The sequence below is a fragment of the Sitophilus oryzae genome, unplaced genomic scaffold, assembly GCF_002938485.1.
Source record: "Sitophilus oryzae breed Bouriz unplaced genomic scaffold, Soryzae_2.0 scaffold_1396_pilon_pilon, whole genome shotgun sequence".
Classification (NCBI taxonomy): domain Eukaryota; kingdom Metazoa; phylum Arthropoda; class Insecta; order Coleoptera; family Curculionidae; genus Sitophilus; species Sitophilus oryzae.
The window spans coordinates 2,079,660-2,094,218 of NW_022146055.1; the positions used below are offsets into that span (position 1 = coordinate 2,079,660).

A 14,559-nucleotide genomic window follows, 5' to 3' on the forward strand; every position below is an offset into this window, starting at 1 on the left:
ATGCAACTCAAAACAAAGGCGGATTTTTTGAGCATTTCTAAAATAACTTTTATTAAAAAAATATTTTACTAATAATATTTTCTGACTTTTTATAAGTGATAAATCATAACAGAATAAGGGTATCATGCAATCTAAGTGAAATTAGTCAAGAAAGATAAGAATTGGCTATAACTAAATTCAACTTTTCTAACATGTCTTGAAAACTGTATGGCCAAGAAAAGTTGAACCAATAATTCTACACGCTTTTCTTCATTTGAAAAATTCGTATTTACAATTTTTATTTATTTTAATTTACAAAGTTTGGATGTGACAGCTTCACATTTCGGAGAGCAAAGACGATTAAACTTGTTTCCATGACTAACTAAGTGAAATTGTTAAAAAATTATAAGAATTGGCTATAACTCAGTAATTTTTCAAAAAAAAACATATTATGGCTTATATCGCTGAAAAGCTTAAAAAATGGCGCTTTTTATGAAGTCATGGGCAACTATGGTTTCCATTTAAAAAAACATATGTTTGTGTCATATGTCAAAAATGGCAAGCTTTAGAAAAAAACGGAGGATACAATCTCATTAAGGATGTGATTATCTACAACTTTTATCTGAAAACGTTTAGTCTAAAATGGATTATAATGGAATGAGGGACAATTTTTAAAATAGCCAAAATTTGTTCTTTTCGAAATATCTAGTAAGCCATGAACTTTTTGAAAAATCTGCAGGGCGCATATTATTTATGATCCCACTAAACTTATTCTTTCCCCATTTCACCGACTCTCTATCTCCAGTAGTTTCCGAGATACCCATAGAGAACATCGTAGGAAACTCACCCTGTATTAATACATAGTACTTATTTGTATATTTAAAAAATAATAAGTTTATAAACTTGTGACGTTTAGGACTTGCAGTTACAGCTTTAAAAATAAACAGTCTTTTACTTTAGATATTTTATTGAAAAATAAACTTAAAATCATATAAAACATCATATAAAATATACAGGGTTGTTCACCACATACGACACGGAGTATTGTAGCTAAACGATTAAATTTTTACAAATTGTAAGTTTTGGGTTCGTTGAAGGACTATTAGAGATACAATTTAAAAATATTTTTACAAGATACAGATTGTCCCAAATATGTAAAAAATATTATAGTTGTATTTTTTAAATGGAACTCTCTGTATATTATTCTATTTTTAGATTCTACGATTAAAATAAAGGTAAATTTGATTAAGGTTTATCACGCTTAAACCTTACCGTTTTTGAAATATTTTCAATTTTATGAAATTGCAGTAAAAATATTAAGGCTTCATTTCTCCAATGGTACCAAAGTTTTTAATACTGAATATTTACTGAAGATTATTTATTGATCAGATATTATGTTGCAATAATAAAAATTTTACTACCTTATACAGAGTGTCCAAAATTTATATTAAATAATGACTAGCTTTAAACGGCAATGAATTTAAATGGAGCACCCTATATATTTTACGTGAATCAGATGCACAATGTAATTGTCTATCAAATTGTATTATACCATTTTTTACCCATCTCTTCAAATTTTCGTAGAAAATGCATTTTCTTATAATTTAAACCTCATTTATCACTATATCCATGGAATATAGACATTTTAGATTATTTTTAAAGAAGTAACAAATTTTCAAAAAGTACAGATACTAATATTGTCGCTTATTTCATTAAAAAAATTTAATTTTATTTGTCTTGTTATGAGCTTTCGAAAAATATATCCTATACTTGTTTCCATAAACAAGATACATTAATTAATTAAGTTTATGACATAGGCGGCTGATTTACATGAGATAATCAAAACAATCGAGTCGACGTTAAATTTTGGTTATTGTCTATTCTACGCTAGTTTCTGTGTGTGAAATTACGTATAGGATAAGTTCATAAAAATATCAATATCTCTGACTGACAGCGCGTTATCTGCGAGTGTGAGTGCAGTTTATTAAGATAACATGACGAAGAGCAAAATTCTCTGGTTCAATTAAATTAAATAAAATAATAATACTCTTAAATTAGGTTGATTTATGTTAAAAAGTTAAATAATGCATTAAGAAATACAAATATTCTATTTAAAAACTGCAATTATACATTGAAATAAATTGTATCCACATAATGATAACTGTTATATAAAAAACCATATTAACTTACAATAATGGGCTAATATTGTATATGCAGCTAACTTAGTAATATTTTTTTAGTTATTAAAGAAGAAGGAAGAATTATCGGAATAACCATTTTTTTAAATTTTCCGGTGTATTGCTTTCATCAGAATGGAGAAAAAAAGAACACAAGGAACATATGAAAGCCTAAAGTCCCAATTTGCAAACTGTTGCTTTCTTTATTGATTTATTGAACGAAGAGTTATAGGGGTTGAGCCACTTTTGAGACGCACCCGGTATAGCATTCTATTTGGAAAAGTTTAACTTCAACCTGGAAATAACTCTGTTAAAATGACACTATAGATTAACATTTTTTTATTAATTTAGGCTACTATTGCTAACCAATTTTTGTAAAACAATAAAATAAAATTATTAAATACACAAATAGAAAACCTGCTAAAAATTTAATGAAAACAGTGAGTCATTCTGCAATAGTTATAAGAAATGTTTAGAAATAAGTTTTTTTTCAACTGCTTACTATAATTGTAAATTTAAAATATAAATTTAAAATTTTACTACTTTACAGTTGAGGGCTGGTGTTACAACAGCAAGATAAAACACTAATTCACCACAAAACACTTTATTTTTGTCATCATGTATTTTAATCATCTTCTGATGATGCTAATATGGTTAGCGAAACACGCGTTTAGTACAAAAATAAAGTGTTTTGGTATATTGTGGTGAATTAGTGTTTTATTTTGCAATTTTACTACTATTGAAAAATGAGATATTTTGATATCACATGAGTCATAAAAATCATCAAAATACATTAAATAAATATTACTTATATATTTAAGTAGCAAAGAATAAAAATTAAAGATACGGCAACAACGCCGGGCTTCCCGCTACCGCGCAACATGACGCCCGGCCGATATACGCCGTCAAAACAAGAAAATATTCCAGCCGAATTAAATTCGTCGCACGTCCGCCCCTTGCCGCGCCAACCCAGACTACCGGGCTTCGACGTGTCCGCGTGATGTAGGGGCTGCGTATTGGTGGCGTTGCATGTATATATATATATATATATATATATATATATATATATATATATATATATATATATATATATATATATATATAAACTGAAAAAAAAATGACAATGCCAAGATAAGTTGTATCCAAGTACTTTTTATTACCTTTTAATAAAAAGGTAGATAATTCAAGTTAAATGCAAACAGCTAAAAAGCAAAACATGCTATAACTTAAGAAATATGCAAATATAATTTATTACAGTATTTACTACTAATTGAAGAGCACACGGGAAAAATAATGAAAGTACCAAAAAGCTACACCTTTTGGTACCTAAATAAACGGGAATATCGATAACGGCCACGTAGAAACAGGCATTTAAAAATGGGAAAAACGATATAAACTCGGATATAAAAGTCCATGCATAATTTCAATTAAAAAAAACGGTTTCCTGAATATTTATCATTTCTGGATACTCATTGTTTTTCCCATGTGCTCGTCAATTGTTATATTTACTGTTTCATAATATTTAGTAAAAACTCTAAAAAACTTGTCAATAGCAGAAGAAGTTGTATGCACGTATTTTTATTACCTGACGATAAAATTTGGACTTTCCCCAGGTAGGTAGTTAAAGTTAAATACAAACATCTAAAAAGTAAAACATGCTATTTAAAAAAATGCAAATATCTTAAATAATAATTTAATATGCACTTTGCAAACCGGTAAGTACTGCAAAATCCAAAACATAATAGTAAAGTATCTACTACTACTTTAAAATATCTACTAAAATAATAAACTAATTGTTAAAAATAAATATTTTGTGCATATTTCGAGTAAAATCTTTTCTTAATTTATATGTATATTTTTAAAACCATTTTTTCATAGTTAGGTTTCCATAATTATAATATACTTAAATGTCTAATACTTTAATTATTATATACTTAATATCCTATACTATATAAACACATACCTTCCTTCATCTTTTGGGCACCTAAAGAACGATATATTGTCTGTATTCTACTTTCACAACCATCCACTGCACAAATATTTCTAGTAGACATTTTATTCACAATTTGAACAAAACAACTAAAACACTATTTTTGGTTCACCCTATGCGTCGGGCCGAAAACAAAACTAAAATAAACTTGGAACGCTGTGTACACGTCGAGCAACGGATGTAGACTGACCCAAGTCTACAAGACAGGCGGGGAGCGGCGGGAGGAATTTTGAAACGGGCGAAGAGTGGGTCAACTGACATATTTTATATTCTTTAAACTGTGGTAAGATATTGTTACAGATGCTGTGAGTTATATGCAAATTATATAACTCAGCGTTATATACGAGTACAACCGTTCGATTCGCACCTATCGGCATCCGACATCCGATAAAATATTGTTTAGGAATATACTGAACGGAAACGTTACGTGTTTGATGCGATACGTGCCGGATAGAGTGAATTACTATTAAAACCACTAAATAATATTTTTCGGAATCCAAACGTTACTTCCCGGAATCGATATGTGTACAAACGGTAATGTGCAGATACCTTAAGGTCTGTGCACATTATCAAACACATTGTGTATTACTGGTTTTACAGTAGCACGTCAAAATAAAAACGATCAATTTTGGCTGCTACATTTTTTTTAAAAATGTCTATACCTCTCTATTTTAGAACTGTAACGACTCCTAGAACTCAGCAAACCTCCAAAACGAGTATGGCTCAGCAACTGATGAATTCGAAGATCGGCGCTTCGGAATCGCAGAAAATTGTCCAGTCCAAGCTTGTGATGGGTCAGAATATAAAAGTTCAACCTTCAAAATGTGGCGCAAAGGCGACTAACATTGCAGGGAACAGCTTAAGAATGGTCAACGCAGCTAATTTGAACTTGACCACAATCGATGGTAAACCGGTGTTGCTGGCCAGCAAAACTGGGACTATTCAGAACATCCATAATCAGAATGTCATTTTACAGGTAAGTAAAGTCTTATTTTCAAGCAGATGATGTTAGCGAAACGCGCGTCCAGTGTTTTAAAAAGTGTTTTGGTGTACTATGGTGAATTAGTGTTTTATTTTGCTGTTGTAATACCAAAGATTCCAACTCATCAACTGTAATCTAAAGTCTAAAACTTTTATAATTTGAACTTCTATCTAAAATAATTTACCTATTGGCTAAAACATACGTGAAAACCCTGTACAGCTTGAAAAATAACCAAATTCGAATTTAGCAAACTGTATTCTAATATTGTGGTAACTTAGACTCATCAAGCATCAGGAGGGTCGTCCTTAGTTCTGCAAACTCCCGCCGCCAAAAAGGGTGTCGCTGGTTCCAGCCAAGGGCAGAGTTCTCCAAGCATCAACGTCATCAATCCATCAGGGAACATTGTTTTCACTCCTCCCACGTTAAAAGGTCAACTGCCCCAACAAGTACTACTGTCAAGTCAACAGAAAACGGCATCAACGCCTGGAACAGTTTCATCACAAAGTAAGGTTATCAAAAGACTTATTCTGTTATGAAATATGTGCGTGACATTTTTTTGCATGCGGTTATTAATGCGTGCATTAATTCTTATTGGATTCTTAACCTTTTTAACATGACAATTGTAATTTTGTTTAGATCACATAGTTTTGGGTGGCCAATCTATAAGACTTCAAACCAGCAATGCCACAGGTAGCCAAAGAGTAGTATTGGCTAGTCAAGGCCAAGGAGGTCAGATCCTGGCCCAGCAGATTCTTCTGCCTGCTGGCTTTCAAGGAACGGCCATTAATATAAAGTCATTACAAGGTGTCAAGGTCATCCCCATAGCCCAGACTCAAGGAAAAGGTAAGTGTCTTAAAAAATTAAAGTTCCTATATTTATTATGTTTTTTATCTATGGACGATGATCGCATGCCGCAACATTTTTGAAGTATCTTTCTAAGATCCACAATAATTTCTGTAATTCAAATCCTGACACACTGTCTCTCCAAATTTAAACACTTTGCATTAATCGAGTGGAGGGAAATAATAGTAAATAACCAGATAAAAAGATAACTAGCGTATTAACTTGCAAAAATTTAAAGTTGTCTAGAGTTCTAAGTTGAAATGTCAAACAAAAGTCGTAAACCGTCTTTACTGTATGAATATAAAAATAAATAGTATTTGAGATTTTTTAAAAAGTTCACAGTTTTTGTCAGTAAATAAAGTCACGGAAAAAATATATTAAACATTTTTAGACAGTGTTGTTTGATTTTTACCTTGACAAATCTGAATTTTCAGATTTGTCAATAAGTTTTTAAGTTTGTTGCGTTTTTATATGTTTATTTTGTATTTTTTCTTGTTTATGTTATACAAAGTTTATACATCATGAAATACATTGGCGTCTGGTAGGTAGTTCCTTCATAGACAAACCGTTCAAGCAGCGTGTGATCATTTCCAGACTAAAAAAACAAGAAAAATAATGAAACACTTGGTTTTTATTGATTTTTTTTCTAGGTGGTCAAAGTAGACAGATATTCGCCAAAGTGATGAGCCCGAATATTATTAAACAAGCGGCCCAAACGCCAACTGTCAAGTTACAAGAAACCCTAACGATAAATTCATCAGAAAGTGATTAACAATTGTAGAACCTTTATAAGTTTTATTATTTAGTTGAATTTTCGCTCAAAGCAGAAAGAAAAACCGCGGCGAGTTGTGCGAAGTAGAACTATAGTAATAAAAATAGTTTATATTTTGATGTATTTATAGACAAAACAAGTAAATTATTTTCTTTTTATTTGTGTATATATTTGTACGTAGTATATTTTGTTGTGATTATAGTCGGTTTTAAAACAGTATTTACTTGAGCAAAAAATATATGAAAAAAATATTTTGTAACTTATTTTCTTTGTAACTTAATTTTAATTGTATTTATTCTTGGATTAATATATTTATTTTTCTTGCGCTGGTTGATGCTATCATCAGCAGATGATTAAAACTAAAATTGAAACTACGAAAAACATAAATTTATTTATTTTTAAATAACTTTCAAACATAATTTTTTTTTATTTTGGAATGTAGGGATTATTCAATAAAGTGTATATTTGAAAATATCTTTCAAATATAATTTATTGTTTTTGCATGATATTGAAGCTTAGAAACAACGGATATTTAAGAAATCATTTTATTTCAACATTTGTCGTCATCTACGACTTTTAAATTAACAATTATACGAAATTTATTTATAAATGTAATAACTATTTACATTAATTTGACATCTTAATCCTTAAATATTTATAAACAAAAGTTACTTTTGAACTACTATATGAGTTCATATTTAATTATGCGTCTTTGATGTGTATTTTTTATACGTTATAGATCATATTTTTAAAAAGGCATAACTAAATTCAAGGCAAATTGTATACAGTGTCTAAATGTTAAATTATATAAACCTTTTGGACACTGAATCTTTTAAGCACCATTCTTTCACAGATAACACAATTTTGATTGATTTCATTAATTGGAATCAGAAATTCTATTCCTATGAAAGGTTTATTTGAACTACTTACTATAATTAATACTTGAATCAGTCATCAAGCAAATTGTTTCAATTTTATAACATGACTCAAGAAGCTTGTCTCCAGCTTTCAGACCAACGTTAATATCGTTATCATCAAGCAGAAATTTAGGTGACTAGGAACTAAAAGTACTAGGAAGTCTTCCTAGTACTTTTTCGGAGAGTACCCAACTTCATCGGAGAAAGATTTAAGTTTTTTAAATTCTGTTTCTTATATAAACCTTTAGACACAGACCCCTTTCACATATAAAAGAAATAAATTTGATTGGTCTCATAATTTGGAATCAGGGCTTATATTCCATCAAAGGTACATTTGAACTACTCATTAGGAATACTTAAATTAGTCGTCAAGCAAATTGTCAATTTCATTCAGAAGCTCGTCTTCTGCTTTCAGATTAACGTTAATATCATCATCATTATCATCCAGCAGAAGTTCAGATTCATCTAAAGTTTTATTTGAACTGCTTCTTTGCAGTTTATTATCAGACAATTCTGTGGTGTCCATGAGCTCTTTAGGTGAATCTTTATGAACTTCTTCAGAAACAGATTTTACTTTTTTCAAATTCAGTTTTCTCAATGGCTTGACAGGTTGTTTTTCTTCTGTAGGAGTGTCAGGTTCGTCTGTACTTGTACTGGTAACCTCGGCTTCGTCCAGAGTTTCTTTTGTCAGACCGGAATCCGTTTTTAAGATTTTGTTTCTTTCCAATCTTATAGGAGAATGTTTTCGTTTCTTCGCATTATTGGGACTCTCCTTTTCTTCAGTTTCGTCAAATCTTTTGCTGGATTGTACGGTCCTTTCTGCTCGGATTTCAGCCAAAGATTTGATTTTAAATTCTGGAGATTTTTCCCTTTCAAACGAGGGTTTATTATTAAATCTTGGAACATCGATTTCTTGGGTTTTTAAAGTATCATCACCAAGGATATGAGCTAGTTCATCTGAAGTTAATTTTCGTTTCACCAATTGTAAGTTGGACTGTTTCCTGTTTACACGTTGGATTATTCTATTTCTTAGGTCTTCTCCAGTGTTTGATTGTGCTGATTGGCTGGGAAGTTCTTCGGCTGCAATATACAGGTATATTAAGTAAGTAATAAGATACTATCAGATCAGGGAATAGAAACAAATATACAGATTTAATAATAAACGTGTACAGTAATGATAATCGCCTGGGTAGTGGGGTATGAGGGTCACAAGAACATTCAGGTTCAGAACCTTTCTTAGGAGCTTTTTTCGTGCTATTTTAAACGAAACCCCATCATCATTGAATTAAATAAAAAAATCGTTCGATTTAAATGAAATTTAGTATGTCGATAGATTGGACCAATGCCAACTTAACCATGTACGACATGTGTCATTGTGACAGTTAGTTCTGACGTAAGAAACGTCAAAAGTTGATGTCGTCCAATCGCGACCAAATTTGGTGGGTAGGCTATGTGAGCGACGGCGCACATGGTCCCACACTGCGAAGTTGGATACGACGTTTCGTTTTCATTTTCAACATCCTGGATTTGATATTGAAGAAATATATGTGGGTCGATTTCAGCATAATTGGTCACGGGCTACAGTATGACGCCCTCGACGTTTCGAATCGATGGCTCTAAATGGAGGAAATCATCAGGATTTTTCTTATTTATAGATCGACTGGAACCAAGCTCGGCACGTGGACAGATGTACCTGAATTGAGTCCCCAGACGGACAGACAGGCCGTAAGAAGTTTCACTTCAAATATGCGCACATAGTGCACACACAATTTTTTTATTTATTTCTCTATCTCATGTTAACTTAGTAAGAAAGAGATGTGAACAAAATAAAATGAAAGTTTCTTATACTTACTTGGGTAGGAGTAATAAGCAGCACACGCTGCTGCTATTTTTTCCAACTTTATTTCATCCAAACTTTTCACTTTAGGCGTGCCCCCCTTTATAACTGGTAATTTTATAGGTGTGGTTTCGTTGTCAGATTCTGCAAGAATACACCAAATTATTCATTTTATTTGTCTACTTGGTCTCATTATTTTTTAAAACATCAAACAACTAAGGCGCATTCTTACAGAATCTTAATAGAAAAATGAAAAACAGTACAACTTTTCAAGATAAAGTTCTTTAATACGATATAAAATACAAAACAACCCAAATTTTATATAGGAATATTAATAGAGAGACATGAGTAATATTTCATATAAATTAGTATTTCACAATCGAAAATTTAATAGCTAAGTCATTATAATATAGTCTGTTGTTAAAATATAATATTCCTTAGAAAATTCTTGAAATGGTACAATATGATTTGTACAGAGTATTTCAACCATAAGGGGGCATAATATATATAAGTATAAATAAGTTTAATTACTGGAAGTTTATTTTTTTTTAAATTAATCAAATAAGTCTTGCTGAATATAAATATGTTCAATTATCAAAAGAAAAACACTGTAGATTAATTTAACACTGGAAAACTTTAGACTGCTAAAATTGCAATATAAGTATGATCAGTGGCATAGCTTCTGAAGGGCTAGGACGTTGCAAATGTATTAAAAATTGGATATTGTTAAAACCAAAAACGCTTGAAGCCCTTGTTATATTTATATATTATAAATAATGACAACTTAAACGCTAGATATTTTAAAGTATTTTACATATACTTTTACTTGATAAGTTGTTTAGACAGAAATATAATTACTCTCTCTCTCTCTCTCTCTCTCTCTCTCTCTCTCTCTCTCTCTCTCTCTCTCTCTCTCTCTCTCTCTCTCTCTCTCTCTCTCTCTCTCTGAAATATTAATAGCTAATCTTAGTTGCACAACTATTAGAAACTTTTTTTTTTGCTTTTGTAACATGTTGCTAACATGTTTTATTTTTCTCATAGAATTATTGTTATTATAATCTTACACAGTGTTATGAAAATTGAACATATTTATCTATAATCTGAGTCAAAATTTATAAATCAATTTTTCAAATAATATTTAATAATATTCAAAGTTATTATTTTTCCTATGAATTTAATGTTCCACTACATATATAATGTCCCATTTTGCTAGAAATATCCTCTACAGAATATGACAAATATTTCCTAATATTTATGAATGCACCCTAGTCATTTTTTATAACATCTTCAATTACTATATTACAATTTACAATAATTGCATATTATATTATGAAACCAAAACTAAATCCTTATGGCTGAACATTATCTACAAAGTCTACAACCTTCCCTCAACTTTCTATAAAGTCAAATAAATTAAGAGAAAATAAACATTCATTATATATCATAATATAAAAACAGATAACAAATATTAATAATAACAAGAGAAAGAAAACAATTCTAAATTGTTAACACATCAAAACTATATCAAGACTCTTATAGAATAGATAAAATAATACATTTTCTTTTCCACGTTATATACGAATACTAGAAAAAAAACATGATTCTTCATTATTAAAACTATAACAGAAAAAAACGCACTAAAAACCAAAACCGAAGGTTTCAAATCTCATAATTGCCAACGTGGAGGACATAAAATCATTCTAAGTTTACATTACTTAACAAGTTGCATACCTTCTTCGAAATTCACCACTAAACTGTCAACAGATGCACCCGATAGACTCCCTTTGAAACTGCTAGCTTGGTTGCAGTTTTCAGGTAAGCCATTGTCTGTTCTATCTGTAAACGAGAAAAATAAATCTAATTAAATAGGTATTTATAGAAAATTAAACATATCTTTTATTAATAAAAATTAGGTTTTACACAAATATGAAGGATATCTACCGGGTGCATCTCAAAAGTGGCTCACCCCTATAACTTTTATATTTTTTCAGATAAAAAACAAGATTTGGTATGTTAGTATATGACATAAATAATTTATGTCATATACTAACAATCTATGTCATGTACTAAACCTCAATCAATCCTAATTATTAGGATTTATTGAGGTTTTCAACTGTTTTCGGTCACTTCCTGTTTCACCGGAAATGACAACTTTTGATTTTTAAATGGCACCTCCGGTATTTTTTTACTTTATTTTAACTTAATAACATATCATATGTCAACTTTTGACATCCTCGCTTAAAAAAAATTGTATTTTAAATTTCAATCTAGAGTGTCATAACTGTGTTAAAAACACTAATTTTTTTTTAATCAAGTACCCTTGGAAAAATATATTTGATTGTTTAATGTTTTTAGTGTCTTGTGCTGGCCAGTTAAAAGATGCCCAAATAGTATTTTTAATCATATCTCAATTTTTTCAAATGGGACGAGAGTGGCTCATTAGCATATTTGGAAAAATAGTTTTTATACAAATAATTTGGTCCCACACACTTGGTATTTGGAGTCAAATTGTCGTTATGAACCGCATGTTACAATTTCAAATAAACCATAATGCGAAAATGTCAAAAGTTGACATATGATATGTCATTCTATTCAGAGTGCCATTTTCTATTGAATAAAATAAAAAATACCAAGAGTGCCATTTAAAAATCAGGAGTTGTAGTCATTTCCGGCGAAACAGGAAAAACAATGACTCAAAACAATTGAATACGCCAATCAATCCTAATTTATGTTATATACTAACATACCAGATCTCGATTTTTTATCTAAAAAAATAAAAGTTATAGGGGTGAGCCACTTTTGAGACGCATCCGGTATAGATGAAATTAAAAACTATTTTTCACTCTTGACATTTCTGGTTTGTAGTGACCACAAATTTGCTTATTATAAATACAATACCACCTTCGGCCAAATGCTAGTCTGTACTTTAAAGACTAAGAGGAAGATTATTATCAAATGAGAGTATCATCAATGAGAGTCATCCAATTAAGTTGATTATTTAAAAATTCCATAAAATGCACATCATCGGTTTTTCCCCTTACTCTTCAAATGTATCAGCCCACCTCTTGTCTCTTTAACATACTCAAATTTTTATTAGATTATCTTCATTAGTATCTTATATGTTAAAATCCAGTCTACCGATTGATTGAGGTGAACCAGAACTGTATACACATAAGTTGAATAAATAAGTATTTTACCTGAATTAATATTTAGAAATTAAAAGTGGCTCTAAATTATTTTAGAAAACCAAACTGACATACCTATTTTTTCATCCCGCTGATTTATATTTCCTGATTTCTGATGCATAAAAGGGCAGTGGGGCTTCAAACATCCCCCAGGTTGAGTCTCCCAATAACAAGGAATTGCTTTTCGATTTTTCTAGAAAATTAGTCAAGTTAATTCTGTAAATAATCTGAATGTGTGAAAGAAAAGCTAGGGATCAATAAATGAATGAAAATAACTGAAAAATCATTTCATTTACTCTTGGGCCTGGTTGTACAAATATAGCTTAAAGTTATAGAGAAGTCTGTCTGAAGGATAATATAACTTACCCTCAATTCCATATGTCTAAAATTACAGTGTACATTTAAACATTTGCCTTCTTTCCAGAAGGCGCACATTGTTTCGCAGCCCAATGCAGAAGGTTCATGTCGAAATCCACAGCTGTCTCCCTAAAAATGATAATCAAATTTGACATTACCATTTGAGAAACATAAATTTAACTAATTCTAACAAAATACTTCCTTTAATGTACTTACCTTTGAACATGTCGAATAATAGTAAAAATAGCAATCATTGGTCTTTTTCGGAGACTCCAAATCTGTCATTTTCTTGAAAAAATTATCGGAACTAAAAAATAAAAATCAATTAGCATTGAACATTATATATTTCTATATCGTTTTCAAATAAAACGTGTAAAAATTTTGGAAAAATTAAACAATATGCTGTAAATAATGAAATCGATACCAATAATAAAATTCTTCAGTTGGCATATTATCCTAAAAATATACTTGCTGCTTTCAGAAAACTATTAAAGTAAAAATTAACTACACTGTTCGGTAAGTACTAAAATACGAAACTGCAAAATTGATATAGAGAAATATTTACCTGCAAAAAATCAATCTGGTAGTGTTTTTTTATATGCTTTTTTAAAAGGTTTGGATTTTTTTGCCGTCAATTTGACAGTTTTCGTTCAGCACATGGTTTTCGATTCGGACGCCACTTGTTTCCTGTGGTGAATTTCGTAATACTTCCGTAAATTATTATTTCAATTTCTTCGGTTTTTAAATTTAATACATTTACTAATTTTGAATGTAAAACGTTTACTAATAAATAATTGTTGCGGTAAAGCAGTAAAATGGGAATTAAGGAATATTAATTCAAAAAAAAATAATAAAATTGATAAACATATACTATTGGCAACACTGATATCTGACAGTCTTAAGTCCTATTTACATTTAGAAAAAAAAATCTAATCTTTGGTAGAAATAGGGTTGATCCAAAATGACAGTTTTTACATGTAAAATACACGTAAAAAGTAGAAATTATCAGAGATATAGAGGTATGAAAAAATGGACGAAGGTGCGCAGAATGGAGGCAAGCCCTCCATAGCAGAAATTCTAAGCTGTTCACGTAGTTCACTAATTCAGCTTCTTGTTCACGTAGACGCGAATCGCGAATCGCGATTTTGTGAAACTGCTCTCATTGGTCCAATTTTACTGATCATGGCGGCGCTGTCAGAAATTTTAAGATTTTGGATATGGATTATTATGGATTTTGGCGATTCGCAAGATTTAAAATTTGGGCGGCGGGAAAGTTAAAGTGTTTTCAACTTTTTGCGAATATTCGCGCGATTTTAAGGTTCGCGTTTGCGCAGAATGGTGTTGTGATCCGGTTATCGATTATTTTGACGACGCTGCCGCAAAGTAACCAAAAGTAACTGAACTGAGGGTGCAGCCATACTATAGGTGCTTTTTATACATTTGACAAAAAATACACAAAAACTTCTGCAAACATGCGAAATTTAGAAATTACAAGTGTGACTACTTCATTTCAGTCGAAG

General features: G+C 30.6%; 2 protein-coding genes across 3 annotated transcripts in view; one reads left to right on the forward strand and one right to left on the reverse strand.

The window, feature by feature from the left end:
* Window positions 1–6,995, forward strand: part of LOC115875842 (nuclear factor related to kappa-B-binding protein) — a 29,528-nt gene extending 22,533 nt beyond the window's left edge. The window contains exons 13-16 of the mRNA XM_030891371.1: window positions 4,822–5,122; window positions 5,407–5,632; window positions 5,765–5,971; window positions 6,622–6,995. Coding sequence (XP_030747231.1) covers window positions 4,822–5,122; window positions 5,407–5,632; window positions 5,765–5,971; window positions 6,622–6,743 — 856 coding nt within the window. The 3' untranslated portion in view covers window positions 6,744–6,995. The remainder of the gene's footprint in view (window positions 1–4,821; window positions 5,123–5,406; window positions 5,633–5,764; window positions 5,972–6,621) is intronic.
* Window positions 6,996–7,274: 279 nt separating this feature from the next.
* On the reverse strand, window positions 7,275–13,936 carry LOC115875844 (zinc finger CCCH domain-containing protein 11A-like). 2 transcript variants are annotated; one of them, XM_030891373.1, is made up of 7 exons: window positions 13,605–13,936; window positions 13,256–13,346; window positions 13,049–13,168; window positions 12,758–12,875; window positions 11,229–11,333; window positions 9,513–9,641; window positions 7,275–8,740 (listed from the first exon to the last, which is right to left on the reverse strand). In XM_030891373.1, exons 2-7 carry the CDS (start codon window positions 13,322–13,324, stop codon window positions 8,022–8,024), a joined length of 1,260 nt encoding a protein of 419 aa, XP_030747233.1. In that variant the 5' UTR covers window positions 13,325–13,346; window positions 13,605–13,936; the 3' UTR covers window positions 7,275–8,021. The 2 variants fall into 2 exon arrangements, with proteins under 2 accessions (XP_030747233.1, XP_030747232.1); XM_030891372.1 differs by lacking the exon at window positions 13,605–13,936 and adding an exon at window positions 13,464–13,591.
* Between the last annotated feature and the right edge of the window lie 623 nt (window positions 13,937–14,559).

What these genes read in the sequence shown, in the direction of transcription:
- LOC115875844 (XM_030891372.1), bottom strand. Translation starts at nt 13,489, where the DNA reads ATGCCAACTGAAGAATTTTATTATTG. An exon ending in ACTGAAGAATTTTATTATTG is followed by an intron (nt 13,347 to 13,463) that starts GTATCGATTTCA and finishes TTTATTTTTTAG; the next exon opens with TTCCGATAATTTTTTCAAGA. An exon ending in TGCTTATTACTCCTACCCAA is followed by an intron (nt 8,741 to 9,512) that starts GTAAGTATAAGA and finishes TGTATATTGCAG; the next exon opens with CCGAAGAACTTCCCAGCCAA.